The following is a 27,002-nucleotide window of genomic DNA, read 5'->3' as shown; positions in this document are numbered from 1 at the left end:
GCCCCCACACCCCACCTCATAGAGCACTTGTTACTAGACGGTTTGTACAAGAGCATCGTGTTGATACAATAAATTGGCAAGCGATTAGTCCTGACCAAAGCCCAATTGATCACTGTGCACTCTTATCAAATAAAATAAGAAGCACAGGGCACCCCACAAAACACGCCAAATTGTTGTTTCTGCTACTAACAGATTGTGGAATGAAATGAGCAAAGATTATGTTTTTAACTTGACTGCTCCCATGATGAAACGTATAAAGATACTGAAGAAAACACAGTGTGGATAGACGGAATGACTTATGCCTTTTGACTTCCTGGCGAAGCACAGGGCCTCAACAGCACTCTTCCATCTTCTTCTGTCCTTGGCATAGACCAGGTAAGATTAGAGACGCACAAATCTTGGTGAAGGCTTCTACTCCAAGTCGGTTTTGGGCGACCCCGTTTCCTCTTGCCCTGTGGGTTCCATTCGAAAGCCTGCTTTTTATATTACAGAGCTCTTTTCGCAGGGCAAGGCCAACCCATCGCCATTTTCTGCGTCTGACCTGGACACCGAAAACTAACACAAAAGTTGTTTCGATGACCTAAACATCGAACCCGTTTTCTAAAAGGTGATGTATTATTCTGATTCTATTTTCTGTTTTGTCATTATGTTCATTGTAAAGAAAATGTTCTTACTTTTCGTTTCGTATATAGATCGTGATAAATTGATTACCTTTCATGTACATTGATTTGAATTCGTCTTGTGGAACTTACTTTTGGAAGTGGCTGTATATTTGCTTTTGTATCTCAGGCACAGGAAAATACGTTGGCAAAACGACGGAGCAAGTGTACAAGCTTACTGATCTCAGTTCTCTCAGGATCACCACACGCCGCCTTACATACCAGAGAACCCAGACAAGCAAACGCATTTATCGTTGGTGCTGTGCTTGCTAGCATCATCTTCTTCATCATTGTCATCCTCGTCGTCATTCTGGTTTTTCGTTAAAGGAAGGTAATTCACCAGCAGGTTAATGATTATGTCATGTGTAAGTTTTTAAATTTTGCATTTATGAATATAGATTAGTATGGAATAACTAGTACTTCAAAGCCATTAGGCCCATGGAGCTCGAGTTTTTCCTGGTAGTATTAGTATTAGTAGTAGTAGTAGTAGTAGTAGTAGTAGTAGTAGTAGTAGTAGTAGTATAGTATAGTAGTAGTGAGTAGTGTATGTAGATAATGTTAAGTAGTATGGATAGTAGTAGTAGTAGTAGTAGTAGTAGCAGATATGTAGTAGTAGTAGTAGTAGTAAGTAGTAGTTAGTAGGTATAGTAGTAGTAGTAGTAGTATAGTTAGTAGAGTAGTAGTAGTAGTAGTAGTAGTAGTAGTAGTAGTAGTAGTAGTATAGTAGTAGTAGATAGTAGCAGTAGTAGTAGTAGTAGTAGTAGTAGTAGTAGTAGTAGTAGTAGTAGTAGTAATGTAGTAGTAGTATAGTAGTAGTAGTATAGTAGTAGTTAGTTAGTAGTAGTCAGTAGTAGTAGTAGTAGTATGTAGTAGTAGTAGTATAGTAGTAGTAGTAGTAGTAGTAGTAGTATGTAGTAGTAGTAGTAGTAGTAGTAGTAGTAGTAGTAGTAGTAGTAGTATGTAGTAGTAGTAGTAGTAGTAGAGTAGTAGTAGTATAGTAGTAGAGTAGTAGTAGATTTAGTAGTAAGTATGTAGTAGTAGTAGTAGTAGTAGTAGTAGTAGTAGTAGTAGTAGTAGTAGTAGTAGTAGTAGTAGTAGTAGTAGTAAGTAGTTAGTAGTAGTAGTATGTAGTAGTAGTGTAGTAGTAGTAGGTAGTAGTAGTAGTAGTAGTAGTAGTAGTAGTAGTAGTAGTAGTAAGTAGTAGTAGTAGTAGTAGTAGTAGTAGTAGTAGTAGTAGTAGTAGTAGGTAGTAGTAGTAGTAGTGAGTAGTAGAAGTAGTAGTAAGTATAGTGTAGTAGTAGTAGTATAGTAGAGTAGTAGTATTTAAGTAGTAGTAGTATGTAGTAGTAGTAGTAGTAGTAGTAGTAGAGTAGTAGTAGTAGTAGTAGTAGTAGTAGTAGTTAGTAGTATAGTAGTAGTATGGAGTTAGTAGAGAGAGAGGATAGAAGTAGGGTATGGTAGTAGTAGTAGTAGTAGTAGTAGTAGTGTAGTTAGTAGTAGTAGTAGTAGTAGTAGTAGTAGTAGTAGTAGTAGTTAGTAGTAGTAGTAGTAGTAGTATAGTAGTAAGTAGTAGTTGTAGTAGTATAGTAGTAGTAGTAGTAGTAGTAAGTAGTAGAGTAGTTGTAGTAGTAGTAGTAGTAGTAGTAGTAGTAGTAGTAGTAGTAGTAGTAGTAGTTAAGTAAGTAAGTAGTTGTAGTAGTAGTGTAGTAGTAGTTAGTAGTAGTAGTAGTAGTAGTAGTAGTAGTAGTAGAGTAGTAGTAGTAGTAGTAGCAGTAGTAGTAGTAGTAGTAGAAGTAGAAGAGAAGAAGTAGTAGTAGTAGTAGTAGTAGTAGTAGTAGTAGTAGTAGTAGTAGTAGTAGTAGATAGTAGTAGTAGTAGTAGTAGTAGTAGTAGTAGTAGTAGTAGTAGTAGTAGTAGTAGTAGTAGTATAGAAGTAGTAGTAGTAGTAGTAGTAGTAGTAGTAGTATTAGTAGTAGTAGTAGTATAGTAGTATGTAGTATAAATTAATACGTGCTATGTAGTAGTAGTAGTAGTAGTAGTAGTAGTAGTAGTAGTAGTAGTAGTAGTAGTAGTAGTAGTACTCGTAGTTTTTGAATAGTGGATAGTAGTAGTAGTAGTAGTAGTAGTGTTGTTGTAGTAGTGTAGTAGTAGTTAGTAGTAGTAGTAGTAGTAGTAGTAGTAGTAGTAGTATAGTAGTAGTAGTAGTAGTAGTAGTTGTAGTGTAGTAATAGATAGTAGTAGTGTAGTAGTAGTAGTAGTAGTAGTAGTGTAGTAGTAGTAGTAGTAGTGTAGTAGTAGTAGTAGTAGTAGTGGTAGTAGTAGTAGTAGTAGTAGTAGTAGTAGTAGTAGTAGTAGTAGTATGAGGAGGAGGAGGAGGAGGAGGAGTTGCAGTAGTAGTAGTAGTAGTAGTAGTAGTGGTAGTAGTAGTAGTAGTAGTAGTAGTAGTAGTAGTAGTAGTAGTAGTAGTAGTAGTAGTAGTAGTAGTAGTAGTATATAGTAGTACTAGTGTATAGTAGTAGTAGTAGTAGTAGTAGTAGTAGTAGTAGTAGTAGTAGTAGTAGTAGTAGGAGGAGGAGGAGGAGGTGGAGGAGGAAGAGGATGAGGATGAGGGGAGAGGAGGAAAACAGTTCAAAATTTGTATCTAAAGGATAAGTTTCTAATTCATTCGATGTTGTTTCCTGTGGCGGTTCTAGCCTATTTATAGTGGTGGGGCAAAGATGATTCGGCCATACTTTTTTTTTAATCTATTTATTTTTTTAATATTTTTTTTCACCTAAAAAAAAATGTTTAAATTCAACTACAAATAATCACATTCACAATGAAATGACTATACCAGTAGATTTTAATTATTCCAGACGTAATCAAAAATGAATCACGAAAGAGAATACAACAAAAAAATAAAGCGACGAGACATAATGGGACAACACCTTGACAATACAAGTCCATTTCGTTCACTCGAAAAATTAAAGAGATGCTTTAATCCCTCAACGGCGAGATTAATATTTCTGTTACATTACTGGTTTTCAGTAGTACGTAGTAACTTCAAAGTTTTCATCGAGAAGCAACAACAACGATATGACTCGAAGTTTCATTCAGAGCTCAAATTGCATCATTTTTACTGCTCTCTTGGTGGTTAGAATGATTGTGCCGGTGGTGGTAGTGGTTGGAATAGTGGTAGCCGTGGTGGTGGAGGAGGAGGAGGAGGAAGAGGAGACGGTGAGGGAGGATGTAATTATGGTAGTGTTTTTGGTGGTGCTGTTGGTTAGAATTGTGGAGACGATGACGGAAATTATATGATGATGTTGATATTGTTTTTATTGCTATTGTAGTACGTGTTGTTAATGTTGTTGTTTTTGTTAATGATAATGATGATTATGATGACAACGACGATGTCGTTGACAATGATAATTACCATACGATATTACAAAATGTATTCAATCTTAGGCTTTCGCCAATAAATCACACAATTTGATGACAACATACATGAAAGTGGAAAAAAATGGTAAATGGAACAAAAAAAATAATTTGATACTATTAATAACCACAAAAAAATACAACAATCGTAATACCACCAATACGTAAAATAAAAATAATAATAATAATAATAATAATAATAATAATAATAATAATAATAATAATAATAATAATAATAATAATAATAATAATAATAATAATAAGGATAATAATAATATAATAATAATAATAATAATAATAATAATAATAATAATAATAATAATAATAATAATAATAATAATAATATAATAATATTAATAATAATAATAATAATAATAATAATAATAATAATAATAATAATAATAATAATAATAATAATAATAATAATAATAATAATAATAATATAATAATAATAATAATAATAATACCATCATCATTACTACCACCACCATCATTATTACGTTTCCAATCAGTTTTTCTCGTTTTTTTAAAATTTGATACCTATAATAGACGAAAATTCCGGTGATTTTTTAAAAGGGTAGTTATAATAACTACGATTGTATTAACCCTGAAAACTACGATTTTTATTTTCCTATTTCCAGTAGGCAGGTCTGCTACGACAAGTATCAGTTCCATAGTCAAAAAAAGACAAACAAAAACAAAGTTTATTTAATCTTAGGCTTTCGCCAATAATTCATACAATACAATTAAGACAAAATAATGCTACCAATCTCTTCTCATGCATTCGTTAGACCATGTTATCTTTGCTCCTTACCTAACCAACCCCTAGCTTCCCGCCTCTTCATCACGAACTATCTTATGTATGTATTAGCTTCAGGACGGGCAAGTACGGAATCTGCCCACGTATTTATTTCCTCTAGAACAGAATTCAACTCTCTCCTTTCTCAGGAGAGTATTCTCGTATACTAATTCAATTGTTGAGAAAACCGAAATGGTGGTTGTATTTTATATATATTTATTTAGTCGTGACCATGACGTAACTATAGTACTCTAGTCGGCCATGGTAGTGACTTCTGAATAAAAGTGTTTTGTTTTATTAGAGGGAATACAATAGAAAATTACATTGTTTTGATATAAAGAACAGGAGCGTATCCTGGTTTATGTATTACGGGGTGCATGATGATTATCAATCTATCAAAAATACACACAAATTGATTTCAGTACGAAGTATCAAGTTTAAGTACTAACTTTTAAAATTATTTTATTTAAATTAGATTATTTCGGACCTGGTAATACAGCATATAATTTGAAAAAAAACAGGCTGGTATTTGCCCGCCCTGCCCATTATTACCAACCGTCCCTGGTTCTTTTTCGAAGGAGTTAGGTTTTTCCTTAGGAGTTCCATGTCGATGTTCTTAAAATCACGTGAGGTAATGTTTCTTTGCAGGGCGGTTTGTGTTAAAATATGTTTGGCCATCTTTATAATTAAAGGATAAACGCGATGGAGGCAGATGATAAGTTTAATATGTTTTTAATGAACAGGAACGTCTGCCATGTCGACAGGATAAAAAAGAAAAGTGAAAGTAGACTAATCATACCCGGAAATAGGAAGTAACAAAACATTAGCAAGCAAAGTGAAGTGATTCCACATAGACTTCCAATCAAAATAATAATGTATTAAGCAAAAGATTAAATCATTATCTTAACACCCCCACTTGATTTAATCTATCTTTAAAATATAATATATATATATATATACCTTTATGTTACACATCATATCATTTGACATTTAAATTAAAGAAAAGAGAAATGTGATGTGTAATCCATCATAAAAAAAAAGGTTATTTAACTGATTTATTTAACTTTAATGAAATGTTGGTTAATCAAGCAACAGACTAATAAAAATAAAAAGGAATAGGACAATGAAAATTTATGTACCTATCTATTACAAATTACAAAATAAAAAAATATATATTTTATTGATAATCAAGCTTGATTTTCTTCACGTTAAGAGAGCATAATAAATAATAATAATGTGAATATAGATTAGAATGAACAATATTATTATTATTCATTTCCCCATTAAAAGATCAAGAAAGTTTGTATTTCTAAATTTGCTAACTGGTTTAGTAAACACATCTGCCAAATTCTTATCAGATGGAACATATATCAATTGCAGCTTATCATCAATTATCTCATTTCTAATAAAATGGAATCTTAAATCAATGTGTTTTGACCTTTGGTGCTGAACCGGGTTCTTTGGTAGTGCCATAGCACCTTGGTTGTCACAATATAGAGTAAATTTGTTGATACCAAAGTCAAACATATCATTCAACAAGGCTTTCAAAAATTTTCCTTCCTGTGTAGCAGCAGCTAATGCCATATATTCGGCTTCACATGAGGATAAAGCCACCGTTGGCTGTTTCTTTGATTTCCATGAAATCAATGGGCCTTTATCAGATAGTTCGAATCCATAACCAGTAATGCTTTTTCGGTCACTTGAGCTACCCCAGTCTGCATCACAATATCCCGATAGGGTTAGTGGCTGGTCTGTCTCCTTAAACAGTAGTTTCTGGTTGATGTTACCTTTCAAATATCTTAAAACATGCTTAGCCATAATCATATGGTATGTATCAGGTTTGGACATGAATTGAGACAGTTTTGTGACTATGTATGAAAGATCAGGTCTAGTGGCAGTCATAATGTATATGAGACCTCCAATTATTTCCCTATACTTTCTAGTATCTTGATCAGAACATGTTTCATTGTTTACTTTATTTGTATCAATTTCACTAGGTGTATATCTAGGTTTACAGTGTTCAAGTCCAAATCTTTTTATGAACTTTGTAATATAATCTGTCTGTGACATAGAAATCATATCCTGCTGGAATTCAAATTTGATTCCCAAAAACTTAGAAACTCTTCCCAAATCTTTCATTTTAAAGTTAGACTTTAATTTATCCTTTACTTCTTCTATTGCACTCTTACTGTGAGATGCTATCAGTAAATCATCGACCCAAACTATGAGAATAATTCTGACTTCTTTCTTATTTTGTTTATCAAAATAGGTTTTCACATATAGACATGGGTCAGCCAATGACTGAGTAAATCCCTGATCAGATAAATGAGAATGTAGAGTAAGGTTCCAGTTTCGACCACTCTGTTTCAACCCATATAAAGATTTCTTTAATCTGAATACAAGTTTTTCATTTTTGTTATTCTTATGTTTTATCTCAAAACCTTCTGGTTGTTCAATAAATATCTCAGTATCAATAGGAGCATTTAGAAATGCCGCTTTGACATCCATTTGGTCTATGTCCATATCATTTTGTGCTGCTAACTGCAATAATGTTCTGATTGAGGTCATGCGAGCTGTGGGTGAGAATGTTTCTGTATAGTCAATATCAGGCACTTGAGAATATCCCTTTGTCACAAATCTAGCTTTATACTGAATTTGGTCTGATTGATTTTCTTTAATAGCATAGACCCATCTTCCCCCCACTGCTTCCCTGCCTGGAGGTAAAGGAGTTAACTCAAAAGTATCATTCTCATTCAACGTCTCTATTTCCTCAATCATTGCATTTTGCCATTTCTCAGATGAAACACTAGATATAGCTTCCTTATAGCATTTTGGTATGTCATGAATAGCATAACAATAATGGGTAGTAGCATTCAAATAATGATCAATTTCATCATTAACAACATAGTCCTCTAAATACTTAGGTTTCTTTTTCATTCTTCTTGGGTCTCTTTCACAATTAGTGTTTGTGTCAGTGTCGTCAGTATCTGATTGACTTGGGTTCACACTTTCATCAAGAGTGGGTTCAGGCTCTTGGTATTCAGGGTCACAATCAGCAGTTGGATTTACTGCATTTGGTATTGTGTTTTCTTGTGGTTTGGTTAAAGGAATAAGCATGTAATCATTTTCATCTACAACATCATGAATATTATTATCATCATATTTGAATTTGACTGATTGAGTAAATTTGACAATTCTTACTTTCAAGACATTCTTAGTATCAGGAAAATATACAGCATAAGCTGGACTACTTTTATCAAATCCCAAGAAAATTCCCTTTTTGCTTCTATCATCAAGCTTCCTAGGATTTTGTACAAAAGCATAACAGATGCTTCCAAATGTCTGCAACTCAGACAGATTTGGTTTCAAATTTGTAAAGGCTTCAAAAGGGGTACACTGGAGTCGGTGATTGAAACACCTGTTTCGTATGTAAGCTGCGTAAGTGACGGCATATGTCCATAGCTCTTTCGGTAATTTAGCCGAGATAAGCAGACACCTTGCCATTTCAAATAGGGTTCGAAAGCACCTTTCGGCGGTCCCGTTCTGGTGAGGACTGTGTGGGCAAGATTTTTCATGTTTTATTTTGTTATTTACCAATAAAGTTTCAAACTCTTTTGAAGTAAATTCCCCACCTCCATCACTTCTCACACACTTAACATGTCCATATGGACTCATTTCAGATAAGAATTTTTGAAAAGCATAACATGCATCTGATTTACTTTTTAGGAAATAAACATTAATGAGTCCAGAATAATCGTCAATAATACACATAGCATATTGGAAATTGTCTTTCGATATTGGAGTTATTGGACCCGCAAGATCAATATGAACTTTCTCAAGGATTTGCGTCGAACGTACATCTGGTTGTCGGTTCTTTGATTCAGTCATCTTTCCAAGAAGACAGTTTCACATCTAAAGCCGTATAATCCATTGTTATCAGAATTTTCATTTGGAACAATTTTCATACCATCTACACATTTTTCTAATTTCATCAGATCTTTCACATTGCAATGACCGAGAATTGTATGCCATTCTTTCAGTGTATGGGTGGCACAACGATTTTTGACCGATGATGAGTATAGATAGTATAAATTTCCTCGTTTCTCTATTTCAAATTTTGTATCGTTATCACAAGTGAGCATCGCACAATGCTTATCAAATGATATCTTTGGAGAAGTTATTCCATTTACAGCAGCCGATATAGAAAAAATATTTTGTTTAAAAGCTGGAATATATAAAGCATTTTTCAAGCTTACTTCATGTTTGATTCCTTTTGTATCCGTAAGGGTGACAAGGGCATGACCTTGACCTTTGATCATATCATTTATTCTTTGGCCATCTGCCAATTCAATTGCGTGGTTTGACGATTGAAATGAAGAATCTAACTTAACGAATTTATTAATATCGTTGATTATATGTGCCGAAGCACCACTTTCCACGAGCAAGAAGTTAGCACTGTTGATCGGTTGTTGAAGTTGGACAGGATTGTTGACTGCAAAGCTGAAGTGGCGATTTTCAGTTTCTACTGATTTATTGATATCTATTATAAATTTTGCAGAAGGTTTATTGATATTTCGACAATATGATGTGTCGTGGGTTTTTGATTTGCAGTTGTCACACCATCTTTGTTTTCTTCGACAATCTTTGGTGTTGTGGGTATTTGTCTTACAATTCGCGCACCATTTGGAAGTAGCACCATTTGTATAATTATGTGGAGCACGATAGTGATTTTGTCGTCTCGAAGAGGATGTTTCAGCAGAATGATTTTGTCGTCTCAAAGAGGATGTTTCAGTAGAACGAGTATCGTAGTAATTTGATGGTCGCTGGGAATACTGTACCGAAAGAACAGAAGATTCATTGTTAGAGACATTGTCTTCTTGATTTCTTAGACTTTCTTTAAAATCTAGGAATGTTTGTTCACTGTCCCTTTGTGTAGTCACCGTTTTGAATGACTGGTATTGGTTAGGTAATCCTTTAAGCACCATAGCTATCAGAAGTGAATCACTTATTTTTCACCTGCTTGTATCAGTGAATTTGATGCAGTCTCCGCTCTAATGATGTAATCTGTTATTGGTTCATGCGCCTGTTTAATTAGTGTCGTCAACTCGTTATAGAGTGCAATAATGCGTGACTTGCCTTTCGGTCTGTAATGTCTCCGCAGAATGTTGAGAGCAGTAGTACCATTGTTGTTGGCTTCTCTCATAATTATTGAGAGGGACCTATCATCTAAACATTGCACTAATTCAGCATATGCTTCTTCGCATCTTTCTGTATCATCTGTTTCATTGTCAAAAAATCTTTTAAGCCTCTCAGCTTCATGTATGCTAAGAACTTGGTTTCCCATAATTCGAATTTTCGTTCGTCTCCATCGAAATATATGTTTTTGCTGGTTGAGCTGGGCTCATAACCTGTTAAAATATGTTTGGCCATCTTTATAATTAAAGGATAAACGCGATGGAGGCAGATGATAAGTTTAATATGTTTTTAATGAACAGGAACGTCTGCCATGTCGACAGGATAAAAAAGAAAAGTGAAAGTAGACTAATCATACCCGGAAATAGGAAGTAACAAAACATTAGCAAGCAAAGTGAAGTGATTCCACATAGACTTCCAATCAAAATAATAATGTATTAAGCAAAAGATTAAATCATTATCATAACAGTTTGTTGTTACGTAGATGAAGAAAATTAAAAATTGATGGTCAGACATTAATTTATTTAAATTGTTGACAGGAAATAAAAACTGGAAACCTTCATCTGTAATGACATGGTCGATGGTGTTGCCATGGTCATTCGTTGGTCTGGTCACGAGCTGAACTAGTTCACAATCTGTTAATAAGGCACGAAAACATCCGTACACACTCAGCAGACATGAGGGAAGCGAAAGCATATTATGACAGGCAACGTGCATACAAGCGCAGGCCATGGATAAGAAGATAAGAATTTCCAGGTTCACTCTCCACTGGTGTACACTTCCCTGAGACCCTGGTTCACTCCCAAGTGCTGTCCACTTCCCTTAACTTCGGATGGTGTCGGCTCGTTTTGTATAAAAAAACAAAGAAACTTCCGCCCAGTCGACTTCATTGTTTTTTCATGTCTACTGCATAGGAAATAAAATCATCCAAGACATACCCCCCCCCCCCTTTTTTTTTTCTTTTTCTTTTAAATTAACACACATTTTAAACAATTTATTTATTGATTAATCTCACGAAAAATACTTCTTACGCCCGATAACGTTTGCAAAATTAATAAATCTATAATAATATAGCCTTGCATTTGTCGCTATTTGATTCATTTAACAGAGGGCGTTCCCCACTTGACACACTAATCTACAATGAAAACACTTTAATTTCAGTCGATCACCAATTTTTGGGTTCTCTATGCTTCTTTTATTTTTAAAAATCAGTTATGACATTATATCATCAATTAAAATTATTTCTGTCACTGTCGAAACGTGTCAAAACTAATTGGAAAAAAATGTATTTAAAATGAGCATGTCCATAGATAGTTTTATTCACCTATCATTAACATGCAAAAGTGAAAAACATTAGCTTTGATCTTCTTCTTCCAGTGTCATCTCATGGGTTGAGGTTGACTTGAAATGACACGCATTCGGCTGCCGACAATCCTGTCCATGTCCTCGCATCATCTATCCAAGTTCTTGCTGGCCTGCCTCTTCCTCTTTTCCCCTCAACTATACCCTCAAGAATGTCCTTGTTGACAGTTTGATGGCGTCTTACGTGTCCAAAATACCTTAGTTTTCTTGTTTTTATTACTTTCATTAGGGTCGGTCTGATATCAAGGATGTCACATACTTCTTGATTTGTTTTCTTTTCTTTCCAACTGATTTTTCCAAGGCGACGGAAAGTCCACATTTCAAAGGCCTCAATTCTTTTCTCTATTTGTTTGTTCATGGTCCATGTTTCTGAGCCGTAGAGAAGTGCTGAGTGGACATAACATTTGAATATTCTTATTCTCGTTTTCATCTGCGTTTATTGCGAAGTTAAAATGTTATTCAGTTGGCTGAACCTCGACTTAGCTATAGCAATCCTGTTTTTCACTTCCAGCTCATTCTTTCCGTTGTTGGTCATTGTCTGTCCAATATATTTAAAAGAATCTACTTGTTCGATGTTTTGATTATTAATTTGGACTTTTGCGATTTTTTCAGGCTTCTTTGACATGACCATTACTTTCGTCTTTTGAACATTCATCTCTAGACCCATTGCTGTACTGTTCAGGTTTACTTGATTTGCAAGGATCTGTAGATTTGTCTCGTTCGATGCCAACAATACTCTATCATCTGCATATCTCAGATTATTTATCCTCCTACCTCCAACAACAATACCTGGAATGTGCTCGGTTTTACGGAAGATAAACTCTGTGTACAGATTAAATAGATATGGAGAGAGGATACATCCTTGACGAACTCCTCTTTTAATTGGCGTGAAAGGTGACAGATCGCCCTGAATCCTGATGGCTGCTTTTTGATGCCAATATAGATTTGTGATTAGCCGTATATTTTTGCCATCAATGCCTGCCTTTTCCAGACATGTCATTAATTCTCCATACTGTACCCTATCAAATGCTTTTGCGTAATCGATAAAGCATGCATAGATTTCTTTTTGATGATCAAGGTATTTTTGTGTGATATTATTTAAACAGAAAATTGCTTCTCTTGTCCCATTATTTTTTCTAAAGCCAAACTGTACATCGCCAACTTCATTATCGATGGTAGACCTGATTATTTCTAGGATGATCTTCAATAATAATTTAGTTACATGGGGCATCAGACTTATTGTGCGGAAATCACTGCAAGTTGTCGCCTTTGATGTTTTCGGTAGCGTGATGTAAACCGATTTGGCAAGTTCGTCTGGAATATAACCTGTATTGTAAATACTATTAAAGATATCTGTTAGTTTCACAATTAAGAATTCTTTCAAAATTTTTAGCATTTCTGTTACAATGCCATCTTCACCCTCAGCCTTGCCATCTTTCATATTTTTCAATGCATTTTCTATCTCACATGCGAGTATTGGAGGACCGTCAGTGTTGCTTGGCAAAGGTATTTGGGGCCTGTCATCATCAAATAACTCGCCAATGTATTGACACCATCTTTCCTTTATTTCCTCTTTCTCAAATAATATTTTACCATTCTTGTCTTTAATACAGTTATTGTTGTTAGTGGTGCGTTTTTTGCCCGAAATTTGTCTTATTTCCTTTGGGCTGCTTTTCCATCTAGGCCAAATATTTCGATCATCCTGCATTTGTGGTGAAGCCAATTTTCTTTTGCTATGCGACATTTGTGTTGGATTTTCTTATTCAGCGCTTCATACTCTGGTTTGTTCTTCATTTGTTTACGTTCTGACATGAGATCCAAAATTTCTGGTGTCATCCATTGCTTTCTTGTTCTTTTCTCCTTCTTTGGAATATCCTTATTACCGAATTTTATGCTGTCTTTGAATATGTTCCATTTTATATCAATTTCTTCAATTTCATTTGCTTGTGAGAATTGTTCTTGTGATTCAATAAGTAGTTCATCATATCTGTTCGAAACAGAGATATTATATTTCTCCTACAATTCTGATGACCATTTTAGACGATCGATGTCCAATTTTTCTAATATCTTTGGTTTTTAAATTTTCTTTAGCTTTAACGTTAGCTTTGCAATAAGTGGGTTATGGTCAGAATTGATATCAGCTCCCGGGTATGTTTGGCATGATTTTACACTGTTGCGAAACCTTTTCCTGATCATAATGTGATCTATTTGATTTCTACACCAGTCCCCTGTGTATGTGTATAATTTTCTCTTTGGTTTCTGGAAAAAGGTGTTGGTAACAATCAGCTCATTTTCAATGCAGAATTGAACTAGTCTGTCTCCACGCTCATTTCTAACCCCGTCCACATTGGCCAACCACGTCACTCTCCTTCCCGTTCCCAATTTTAGCATTTAGGTCACTCATGACAATTAACACATCCGTTGATTTTACGTGTTTCAACATACTTTGTAATTCTTCGTAGTATATTTCAATGTCCTCATCCGAATAATCACTTGTGGGTGCATATGTCTGGATGATTGACATGTCAAAAGGTCTGGCTCTCAATTTTATCATCATGTTTCTGGAACTTACAGCATATATACCTATAATATATTTGAAAATGTTAGATTTCACCAGCACACCCACACCATGTTGATTTTCACTACCTCCAGAATAGATAAATGTGTGAGTGTCTCTTTTTACAGTACCCTCTTCTGTCCATCTGTGCCCAGACACTCCTAGGATGTCCACCTTCATCTCATCCGTCTCCTTAATCAAGTTGTCCAGTTTACCTAGTGTATATAATGTCCGGACATTCCATGTTCCAATGCGTAGACATTTCCCTGCATATTTCATACATACATTATCGGACTCCAATCCTCCCGCAGGCTTTAGATTGACGTCGTCATCCTCGTTTGTACTACTCCCTGAAGAGATTGTCTCTTCCCTGTTAATATTTACAACAGGTATCACACCCGCAGGGGGCTCAGGGGTACCTGTATAACTTCTATAAACTTTACGTGGCATGATTCATTTCAATACAATGGGATAATACATAGTAGGGCCCCAATCCTTTCTACGATGGCCGACCGCAATCATTTAACGTCTTTGACGCGCTCCACGTGTGCCATACACCTTGCTGTAACGCCATCAAGTCCATTGTCCATGTTGCTGCATCATCTGCACTCTCCGCCATAACAGTCTTCATGCACATAAAGGAAAGACGACTCCTTACCCTCCGGCAGAGCCTTTGGGTTTAGCCGGTCAGTCAAACCCGTTGCCCGGGGTGTGGCCACTGAGTGCACATCAATTACTTGGAGCCATATACGAGTTAGACACAAGAGGTGGAGACCAAATAAGTTACTAAGCCATTTCTCAGGATCACTATGAAGCGTGACTACCTTTCACCGTGAGGTACTACTCCTCCCTCTCATGCCCTACACCCCTAGCTTTGATACTACGCCTATAATGTGTCTCAGAAAAAATGTAATAAATAGGCATGGGGTAAAAGTAGCCCTGGTAAACTACGGATATAGTCGGTGTTAGGATTGAATGAGTTAAAGACCTCAGGCCGTCAGAAAAGCAATGTAATTATTTTTCTTTGTCCTTTGCACATTGTCAGTAATGCTCAATCTTACTGAGTTAGCCAGATTATTTGAAGGAGAGGAATAAGGAGAGTCTTGTTATTGGATTATGTTAGGGACAAAAACTTTTATAATTTCAATTCACTCTTCGATAATTCGATGTATATAATAATATAACAATGGAAGATTGGGACAGCAACTGTTTCGAGATAAAATATAGGACTTCTGCACCATGCACCAATATTATAATTTTGTATTAAGAAGTGTAGAGGCACAGTATGTGTACAAAATGTTATCAAATTCATAACGCTATGTACTAAGAACACTAAACATAACATGAGCTTACTACAATTTTAAATCGAGGCCGAGTGGCTTTCTTTGTGAGATTTTTTAATTGACAAATTCTTGATAGCATCATCACTAGCAAAATCCATTCTATCTTGTGTCAGTCTGTCAAATCTTGCCATGCTTTTAATCTTTAAAAACTTTAGACAGTTAGTCATGTATTTTGTGTTGTTTTTTTTTCTCTCCAGGCTTTCTGTCCATCGAGCAAGATCAAATAGCTGGTTCTAGCTTAAATCAGGCGGGGAGTACTTTGCAATTGAAAATTGCGTTATCCATATAGCTTTATTTTGGTATCTATGACGCAGCAAGTGGAGAGAAGTCGCAGCGCAGGTTGTAGCGGAAGGTTGTTGGGCATTTTAATTTTATTTCACAAGATATTATGTTTCCTAGAAATAAAAATATACAATGGCAATGCAAACTAATGTTGTTTTCTATATCTTAATCATATATAATTTTGGACAGGAAAATAAAGTGACCAAGACTGTGTGATTGTGAGTGCGAGAGAGAATTGTTCATTTTTAGGAGTTGCACGTTGATAGATAGATAGATAGATAGATAGATAGATAGATAGATAGATAGATAGATAGATAGATAGATAGATAGATAGATAGATAACTAGTAGATAACAAAAAAAAAAACAAAACAAAAAAAAAACAAAAAAAAAACAACAAACAAACAAACAAACAAACAAACAAACATACAAACAACACAACAACAACGACAACAATAACAAAAACAACAACAGCAGCAGCAGCAACAATCTCAACATAATCTCTGCTCTCGATACAACAACTGTATGCATGTAAGTATTAGTTATTTCTAATAATATGCGTTATTGAAATTTGTTTTGTTTAATTTGAAAGATATACTTTTAATTATCATTGTTGTATTGTTCGAAAGTCCATACAACAGCTGTTACTACTACGGCTGCCAACGCCACCACCACATAATTTTTTACTACTACTACTACTACTACTACTACTACTACTACTACTACTACTACTACTACTACTACTACTACTACTACTACTACTACTACTACTACTACTACTACCTCTATTGTAAGGACTCCGTTCAGATTTCGTTAATTCAATTTATTTATTATCAGTCATATGGTAAATTTAATACAAATATAGATAGTATGCGCCTGACTAAGAAGCTCATAACATTACGGAGTTATAGTTATACACCGAAGCAGACCGTCCGATCGACTTACCGAACACGTGTTCAATTTTTTCTCGCGTCCTCTCGTTTAATCTCGTCACTCCGGAATAGAAAGAGGAGGCGGAGCTTATATGATATAACGCAATGAAAGTTCTGTCCGATGATGGTTGGGGGGATATCACCTCTCCAAAACTTACCTTATTATATGAGATCTTGAGATTCTTATCCAATCATCGATTGCTCGTTTGACAGTTCGCTTGTGAACATTTAGGAGATCATCTCTTGATTTATGGGCAGGCGGCTTTGCGTAAAGGCGGTGAGTGTTGTATACATCAGAGAGTACCGTTGACCGATAGGTAAATAGTGGTTATGTAACCCAAAAGTCCTGCCGACTCGACTGCAAGGTCTTGTATGTAATAGTTGCGTCACCATCTCAACGCTCAGGAATTAATTAATGAGGCAGGACTCTCAGTATATATATATATATATATATATATATATATATATATATATATATATATATATATATATATATATATATATATATATATATATTAAAAAAACAAACAACGCTTTTGAATCACACGAGATACATCAGTGTGCTCGTCGCATTGAGAATTGAAAAATGAGATATAAATCAAGAAAATCGACCGAAAATAAAGAAACTATCATTAAATTAAGTAAAAATGAACAATATTTTTTTCAAAATCAATCTACTAGAAAAAAAATTTATTTCTAAACCTATTTTTGTGAAACAAAGATAAATGTTCTCCTTTTTGCAAGCTGATTCAAACAATGTGGTTTTCAAATTTATCGTATACATAATCATTTGGAAGCTACAGAGAAAGGTGTTTTTGTGTAATCCCTATCACACACACACACACACATGCGCGCGCGTGCGCACACACACACACACACACATATATATATATATATAAGCAATACACAAACAATACACATCCCTGGCCATCTATTGCCTATATTATTAATGTTAATGTATACATCCCATGCTGATTGTCACTACCCTACCCCCCCCCCCCCCCCCCCCCCCCCCCAACCATTTCCACCATCCAAGTACCAACGGCCTTTTCTCTTTGATTTCGTATCATGGTCTACCCGAAGTCCAACACCTCGGTCGTTTGTGGGTCAAACCCCCCTCCCCTCACCTTCCCCCGTAATCAATTTATAAATTTCTCTCCGTATAGAGCGCCACATGCACAATTATATACTATTGAATGACACTGACCTTGTCCCTCCCCTAACACATGGTAAGGGGAGCCTGAGGTAGTCTACATTCTTTCCTTCTCCGTTTCTTGTCAGCTGAAGCCAACAGCAAACCAAGCTATCCTCTATCACGTGACCTTAGATCCGATGCTGCATACCGCTTGAGAGTCTTCACGATCTCGTTCATGGTCACGTGAGAAGGCTATATCCGTTCGGGTTCGCCGTTCGGCGTCTCGTTCGGCCCGATTTCGTTAAAAGCTAGGACTTCATAATAATATAGATGTCGCAGGTTAAAAGCCTATTGCCATCCGGAAGTATAACGGACCAACACACAAAACTATGTGTATCCATGAAAGTTTATAGTCATGTTAAAACAGTTCAGTGAGCATTACTCATAAACGCGGATGGCAAAAAACAATAACAAAGACCTAAGTGACGTCATCTTCGAACTATCTATAATATAATACGACCAGCTCGGACGGAGTTCTTTCAGTATCTACCTTCACACAAAACAATCGTCTTACTATGTACCAAAGGAACAAAGAGTGCTTATCTATAGATAGTATGCGCTTGGCTAAGAAGCTCATAACATTGCCATCCGGAAGTATAACGGACCAACACACAAAACTGTGTGTATCCATGAACGTTTATAGTCGGGTTAATACAGTTCAGTGAGCATTACTCATAAACGCGGATGGCAAAAAAAAAACAACAAAAAAAACAATAACAAAGACCTGAGTGACGTCATCTTCGAACTATCTATAGATAGTATGCAGATGACGTCACTCAGGCCTTTGTTATTGTTTTTGCCATCCGCGTTTGTGAGTTGTTCTCACTAAACTGTATTAACCTGACTATAAACGTTCATGGTTACACAGTGTTTTTGTGTTGGTCCTTTATACTTCCGGATGGCAATGTTGTGAACTCCTTGGCAAGGCATTCTATCTATATGTTCGCTCAGTCAATATTCACAATCACATGCAAAACACGCATAAAACAGAATGTGTAACTCTATAAAGAACTCTCATAAATACACACAGCCGAACAACTATATTTCGCAAATATCAAAACAACTCTAATGTTACAATACATGTTACAACAACAACAACAACAACAACAACTACTACTACTCCTACTACTACTACTACTCCTACTACTACTACTACTACTCCTACTACTACTACTACTACTACTACTACTACTACTACTACTACTACTACTACTACTACGACTACTACGACTACTACTACTACTACTACTACTACTACTACTACTACTACTACGACTACTACGACTACTACGACTACTACGACTACTACGACTACTACTACTACTACTACTACTACTACTACTACTACTACTACTACTAGTAGTAGTAGTAGTAGTGATAATGATACTGTACCTAATAATAATAATAATAATAATAATAATAATAATAATAATAATAATAATAATAATAATAATAATAATAATGATGGTGATGATGATGATGATGATGATGATGATGGGAATGATGACGATGATGATGATGATGATGATGATGATGATGATGATGATGATGATGATGATGATGATGATGATGATGATAATAATAATAATAATAATGATAATAATAATAATAATAATAATAATAATAATAATATAATAATATTAATAATAATAATAATAATAATAATAATAATAATAATAATAATAATAATAATAATAATAAAAATAATAATAATAATAATAATAATAATAATAATAATAATAATAATAATAATAATAATAATAGTAATAATAATTATAATCATCATCATCATCATCATCATCATCATCAGCAGCAGCAGCAGCAGCATTTTTCTGCAGATAAGGTAACACCTTGGAATAAAAATATGTATTATTATTCCAAGGGTAACACCTTTTGGGGTCTCCATCAAGAGGTCAGAGGTCAAGGGTCACCTGATCAGGGAAAACGAAAGTTGAAGTGGAGCTTTTCTCGCAATCTATTTAGTGCTGGGTCGAGTTTGAAACGGATCAAATCGAGCGGGTTTTCGATCGAGTCCTCTAAAATCGAGTCGGTTTCGAGCGGGTTTCGAGTCAGTGACGTCATCGAGCAGTGATTCGTTTGAAAAAAAAAAACACGAGCAACTCGTTTGCCACAGGAAACTTCACATACCCCTCCCTCTCTTATGTCTGTGGCTGGCTTGACTGCAGCTGGTTATGATGGGGGCTGCCAGATGGCCAAGTTCAAAATTGGTTACTAAGAAACGCTTTTCTATTATTATTCATTTAAAAAAAAAATCTTTTATTTAAAAAAAAATGAAAAGATAAGTTTATCCAACTGTAGTCGATTGTTTTGTTAATCAAAACAAATGAGTTTTTCAAGGGAGTCAGAATGCTTGTGGTGTTTGGCTATTTGGGTCTATTTGACTACTTGGGCAAGAAGAAATCTGGCTGTCTGGCAGCCTTGATTATGATCGTTCGTCGCATCACACACACATACACACACACACACACACACACACACACACACGCCATCAAACAGTTGTTGATGGTGAAGGGTTGAGACCCCCCCCCCCCCCTTCCCACCACCATCATCCCGCTGTCACCTTAACATTTCATATTTATGTCGCGCCAAAAGTTGTCGGCCGCCCCCACCTCCCATAATTTGTCACTGGTCGTCATCGCCTCTTGTGTGTGCGGGAAAGGTCGTGCCTTTCATTACATTATTTGAAAAATAAATGAACAAGAATGGTGTGTTTTTATTAGGTAGGTAGATAATAATAATATTTAGCAGGTTCCACACCCAGACACACACGGATTGCCCGGACACGATGATAACGATGCCGACGACAATGGATGACGATGATGATGATGATGATGATGATTATCGTGTTTCTGTTTAAAAAATGAAATACTTTAGCAGGTTCCACCCCCACCCCCCACACGGATAGACCGGACCCGAAGAAGATGATTGTGGTTTTGCTGGCTGTTACGGCTGTGATGAGGATGATGATAATGATGATGATGATGATGACGATGGCGCAGATGGTGATTATTTGTTCGGTCGCTCAGTGGTACGGTGTCTCTTGTCACAAAATCAAGCCTTGTCAATGGCCGGATGAGTGACAGTGATTGTTGAAAATTGTGATCCAGACGTTAAGTCCGTGTGTCAGGCACTTGACTCAGGTGTGAATGTATTCTTATCTTATAAGCAATGACGGGTATTGTAAAGAGCTTTAATACAAAAAGACTCCAAACAGCGATCGGTACCTACTATACGAAATGGATGTATGGTCGATATGGCGTGCCGGAGGAATAAATTAAATTAAATATTGTGAAGTTCATTGAGCATGGTAAATCCTTGGAAATGCGCTTTGAACTAATACACCTGCTAGACAACTCCGATTCCAATATAAACGACTGATTAATATTCCCATATATAAACTATAGTTAGCTGAAAATCTTTCTTTGTCGGGACTCCAAAAGTATGGAACGAATTAGACAAAGAAATCAAAGGGTCTTTTAGGAGCACTGATTGATTTTAGATTGATTATTACATTGAAATGTGTTGATATTTATTTTATCCATTATTATTAGGGTGGTGGTGGTGGTGGTGGTGATGATGATGATCCCGCTGATATGATGGTGATGATAAATAAATTAAACATAATTCCCTTTATTCATCCCATAGGGGAGATTCGTCTTTCGGGTCTATTCTAAGGGAAGACTGGAATAACCCAAGCGATAGCCACAGTGCAGCGCCGCAAATTTAGTTAGGGCAAGGTGACTTGCTCAAGACCACTCAGCGGCGGGTGATCGAACTCGGTACCTTTCGGGTGCCAACCAAAGACCGTACCGCTGCCCCTGATGATGATGATGATGATGATGATGATGATGATGATGATGATGATGATGATGGGAACTAACAAAGAATACACAGGCATCTAAAATTGAAACATTCCATATTCAAAGCTAATGTTTTACTTTAAAAAATTGAGCTTTACAATATCCACTAAATGTGATCAAAGCGCTTTGTAAAGGGGTCCCCGGTCAACAGCAACATTTAAAATGTAGGACGGGACATGCCGCCTGTTAGGCGATATTACAATTTTTCAGACAAAGACAACGCTGTTAACGGCCAGGTACTCATTTTACACCTGAGTACGGTGAGAGAATGTGAGTAAAGAGCCTTGTCCAAAGACTCAACTATGCACCGAGCGCGAGGCTCGAACCCAGGACTTTCCGATCCCAAAGCGGGTGTCATACCACTAGACCATTATAATGCACGAGACCCATGGTCGACTAGAGTACTACCTATAGTTACGTCATGACTAGACCTCATAGCCGCACTACTGTAGGAGTGTTCATTGATAGAGGGATGCGTGTGTGTCATAGAAATAGCCTTAGTGTGTGTGTGTGTGTGTATGTGTGTGTGTGTGTGTGTGTGTGTGATAGTCAAACTTTAGTAGGTTTAATGAAGTCTTGTCACACACGCGTGATACACCTATACGAATTTCCCTGCCACTGCCACCCAGACACACTAACATCTGACAAGGAGTGAGGGCTGTGGAAGAACCACAGACTACCGTGTGCAAACATTGGCGATTGGTATTAGTCTGGTTGCCAAATCAAGATTTTAACCATAACCAAAAAAAAGCGTCCGCCAAATTTTTTTTTGCATATTATCAAAGTTGAACATCTCAAGATTAAATGTCTGAATAGTGCTGCCCTGAGGACATTGAGCATTTGAGAAATTACGTCACAAAGGTCACGAAAAGGTCATTTTTAAAAATCCTCAAAAATCATTTTATATTATACAGAATGAAAGATTTAGTCAAATTAATTTAAAAAATACTTCTATTTTTAAAATTGGCCGAATAGTTGACAAGTTATTAGCAATTTAACTATCCAAAAGGTCAAGGTCACTGCCAAGATGGTCTCGTAAAATGACCCAAATATACCCGTGTTTGGTATCAAATTGAAGGCCTTGACAAGACCAATACAGAATTTATGTTATTTATGCTATTTGTTGGTATTTAAATTTCCTACAGCGGTGAAAGTATAATTGGGATAATCAAAATTGACATTTTTTGTGGAAAAGGTGTCAGATCACACAAAAACACGGAGCGAGTCTCCATATAGAAAGACCGTGCCTTGTTTTGAGTCTTTAGTTTCTTCGCCTTTGCTTTTTTACATTGATATTTACTGAAGGACAAAAAATAGAATGATAATTTTCGGCATATCTGACATGTATCTCTGGTAAACTAAATCACTCATCATCAATGTCTTCATCGCTTGACTCATCGCTTGACACGGAAGCAGCTTGATAAAGGCGATTTTGACAGCACTCACGATCATGGCATTTACAAAATATTGTGCATGGAAGCTGCGCGGCAACACAGCCACATGTTGATTGATTATCCACAAGGTTGTTCAGAAGAACATCCGCATTGAATAGTCTCTAACAACTCGGGCGTTACACTCTGTGTGTTGCTTGGCACTGTGGTTGGAACAAGTGATTTGGTTGCTGCTAACTTCATCCATCCAAAATCTGTTGGTTGTAAATCTGGGGGCGTTTTTCGAAGACCAAGGTTGTCCAGTCTGTGTCCCTTATGAAGAATTTTGATGACTTGTGTTTTTCCCTATACCATACGGTTTAGCCACAGTATCACAGCCAGATAGCGCATGTGCTGCAAGAAGATAAGGCGCAATTTCTTGATTTCTCGAGACCGTTTTCCCAATGTCAACAAGTCCACGGTCCCCACTTGTAGCTTTCATCATCATCGAGCAGTGGCTGGAGTCCAAGTCAAGCTTGTGGTAGAAATGAACTAACAGTACAAAGACATCCGTATCGTCACTAACCACCTTAACAACCTTGGTCAATGAAGCAGCATGCATTGCTTGTTGCACCATAATGACATCCGCTTCCTCGTGTGTCGTCTCCAAGTCTGTCCTTGTGGAGACTTTTCCATTTTTTAATTTGGAGAGGAGCATTTTCGTGTCCTGTGATAACGAGACGCCTTTCACGTGGTTGAGCTACAGCCCTGGACATTAATTCCGTACAGAGTATGCTAATCAATTGCTTTTTGTTCTCAGTGCAGGCAAGAATTGAGGCTTGAGCAGGCAGCGGAGTGTGTAATGTAAGGTGGTGTACCGTTCGAACTTTTATGCTGCGACTTTGTCGAGTAGCACTTTTGATGCTGAAATCATGGTATCTGTCAAAGACAAGGTGCACGTCACTTCTGTCCATTTTCGGCAATAAGAGTGTCCAAAAACTATTGACATAGTCTTGGATGGTTCCTTTGGATGGCCAGTTTACACAATAAAGAAGTGCGCATCCATCTAAGATCACGATCTCAGGATGTTGTCCCCCACGAGCAGAGACAGTTTCTTGCAGATTTATTTTCAGAGCAGCTTTTGTAGTAGCAGTACGCATGTCTCCATTGTCACTGAATAAAGATGTCGGCAATGGTGCCAGTTCATATTTAAAGAGAGACTCCATGTCAAAATCTCGACAAGCCATTAATTTCATAGCGCGAGAATAAATCAAACTTGTGTCGTATATTGGACCACGGTCACTTTGAATAGATTTTTTCCCGGCTGCCATTGTTGTCACCTTGGTAAAAAGTGCTTTATAGAATCCATTGGGCCATGTTTTCTCAAATTCTTTCATGTCCGTGGTACCGATGCTGATTCTACATTGACAGATTGAGGGCTTACTTTTCCATCAGCGATGTTCACAAGGCAATCAGGATGCGCAGTTGCACTTATGGGGTTGATGCATCTATCTAATTTTGTCCGAATTTTCCCTGTCCAGCGCATCACTAGCGATACGCGCATTTGTTTCCTCTTTATGCATTTCCAGAAAGTCCTTTTTGGAACTCTCAGTCAATTCAGACAAACATTTCAGAAGACGACTGCTGGTGTGAAGGCTAAGGGCCCATCGCTGAATGGTAGAGTGTTTGAGTGTTAAACAGACAATCGCTATGAGGCGATTAACGTTACAGAAACCGGGATAAATTCAGGCACCAGGGGCCACATGGCTCAAAATATTATTTTTTTAAAAGGAGTATAATAGTGATGAGTTAATAGTAATAGGACAAATATTTCTTTTCTCTTTTTTTCAGAGTTGGAATCAATGGAAGAAAGGTTGCCAGGAGCATATATATATATATATATTTATTACTATTACATCAGTTCAAATTGTTAAGTGTTTCTGTGGCTAGAGAGGGATCCCTTGTAAAGCGCTTTAGTGGACAGTGCACTATACACATACATGTACCCAGTAACAAATATTGTGCTCAAACGGAGCACCATACTTTTACTACCTACCGAAAAGAAAGAAAACATGAATTCATGAATGAATGATTGAAAGAATGAAAGTGGGTCACTAGATAACTGAAAACATATTTTTAAAACGGCATTTACCTTTTATAACTGTGATGGGGGCATAAAAGGGCACCTAATATCGTTTATAGACATCAGTCTTATGATAAAACAAAACAGACGTAGCAATCGGCGTGTACGTTTGCTGCCGTGAACTGACACATTCAGTCTGTGCTGTGTCAAGGCCAAACCGCGAGTCACGTATGGAAAACCATTGTAACCAATTATGGATCCTATGATTACCTCATACAATATCACATTTTATTAAAAATGCTCAATGTCTACAGACCGGCACTAATCATGATAACACTCCGCATATATATCTCATTCCGATTCCGTTAAAACATTTTTGGCGGACGTTATGAAAGGGTTATGAAAGTTTCCTCTAGACTATATCGGATGGCAAACTGTGATCGTTTGAATTTGAAATGATTCGAAACACTCGTTACCCCTCCGCTCGCTCGAATCCTGATCGTCTCAAGCTCGTCTCACGTGTCAAGATCGTCTCAAGCTCACAACCCGCCTGATCGTTTTACGATCGAGTGATCGTTTTACTAACTCGCTCTTCCGGCATTGAGATCGAGCACTGACTCGTGGCTTGGCGCTCGATCGTCGATCGAGTAAAAGCGATCAAATAACCCAACACTACAATCTATCTAGTATCAAGTGTCTTGTCCCTCGCTGACCGAGGATGTGACCAAGCAAGCAAATTGACTCCCATAGAAAATAAAGTTGCCCACTTGAAGTCACGGACAATCTTTTGATTTTGAGTATGAGGTAAGTTCCTCATGTAGAAACTAGAATTTGTCACCTCCATGTCTCGTATATAGGTATATCAATATCAAAGTAAACATTACAAACTCAGAGTCAGAGGCTACAAGTACAACAATGACATTGTTGACATTAAAAGTATTGATAATGGACCAATGACCCAATGATTTAATTTGGATGATTGATTGTCAGTCAGATTCATTTATTTATCAATGTATCGTTCATTCCCAAACAGGATCCAACTCAATCGCCAATTCATTTATCGTTCATTCCCAAACAGGATCCAAATCAATCACCATTTTCTATCACATGTTACAGTGTTACTGTTACATGTTCTTATAAGTTAAGTAAAAAGATATAAATTGCAAGCCAAGTTCCATTAATTAATAGTGATAGGTTGAGATATTTTTCTCTTCATCCAAATTCTGTACTATTGACGAATGTGATTGTGACCTGTGGTGATAACACTTCTCTTCTCTTAATTAAGTTTAAGTTTAAGCTGGCCAACTGCAGAGGGCGACAAGAATAGGCAATGGCAAACCATTCTTGTAACTTTGCCGAGTTAACTGCATGAATAAGTCCAAAAAGTTAAAAGGTGACAGCGTAAAGGGGAGCATGTTTTCACGGAAGACTGCTGCCTCGCTCGGTTGGGAGCGTGATGTTCGTCAGGTCACACCGAACCGTCAGCCAGTTACTAGGCGAAATAAATTTAACAAATGTGACAAAACCAAAATTGGGACATGGAATGTCAGGACCTGTGCCCAAAAAGGAAAACTAAACAACATCCTAAAAGAAATGAAACGGCTCCAAATAAATATTCTTGGCCTGGCAGAGATGAGATGGAAAGAGCAGGGAACCATGTCAAAACAAGAAAACAACACGACATATAAGATCATATGGAGTGGTGGAACCTCTTTCCAAAAAGGAGTAGGGATGATCTTAGACCAACAATCAACCAAATTTTACAAAGGGCACGTAGCAATCTCAGACAGAGTTTTGCTGGTTAAGCTAAGAGGACCTGTAGTTGACACCAATATTATTCAAGTTTATGCACCAACAGAAGAGGCGACAGATGCAGATATGACAGAGTTTTACCATTCACTAGACAAAGCAAAACGAATGTGTAAATCACAAGA

General features: G+C 36.6%; 2 protein-coding genes across 3 annotated transcripts in view; both read left to right on the top strand.

Moving 5' to 3' along the window:
* The window catches only part of LOC144972767 (cadherin-99C-like), a 67,309-nt gene extending 51,555 nt beyond the window's left edge, over nt 1–15,754 (top strand). Inside the window, exons 12-13 of one of the 2 annotated variants that reach the window (XM_078914380.1) lie at nt 790–990; nt 15,525–15,754. In XM_078914380.1, coding sequence (XP_078770506.1) covers nt 790–984 — 195 coding nt within the window. In that variant the 3' untranslated portion in view covers nt 985–990; nt 15,525–15,754. Of the gene's footprint in view, nt 1–789; nt 1,025–15,524 lie in introns of both variants that reach the window. The other variant, XM_078914381.1, reaches the window with a different exon arrangement.
* A 9,875-nt stretch (nt 15,755–25,629) lies between these two features.
* LOC144972761 (myoglobin-like) overlaps nt 25,630–27,002 on the top strand; it is a 28,909-nt gene continuing 27,536 nt past the window's right edge. The window contains exon 1 of the mRNA XM_078914365.1: nt 25,630–25,872. The gene's annotated coding sequence lies outside the window, so the exon portion shown is untranslated. The remainder of the gene's footprint in view (nt 25,873–27,002) is intronic.

The sequence above is a fragment of the Berghia stephanieae genome, chromosome 5 (assembly GCF_034508935.2).
Source record: "Berghia stephanieae isolate SIO BIC M18660-M18661 chromosome 5, UCSD_Bste_1.3, whole genome shotgun sequence".
NCBI classification, from domain to species: domain Eukaryota; kingdom Metazoa; phylum Mollusca; class Gastropoda; order Nudibranchia; family Aeolidiidae; genus Berghia; species Berghia stephanieae.
The sequence above is the reverse complement of the archived record's forward strand: the minus strand, read 5'-3'. Positions and strand labels throughout refer to the sequence as shown.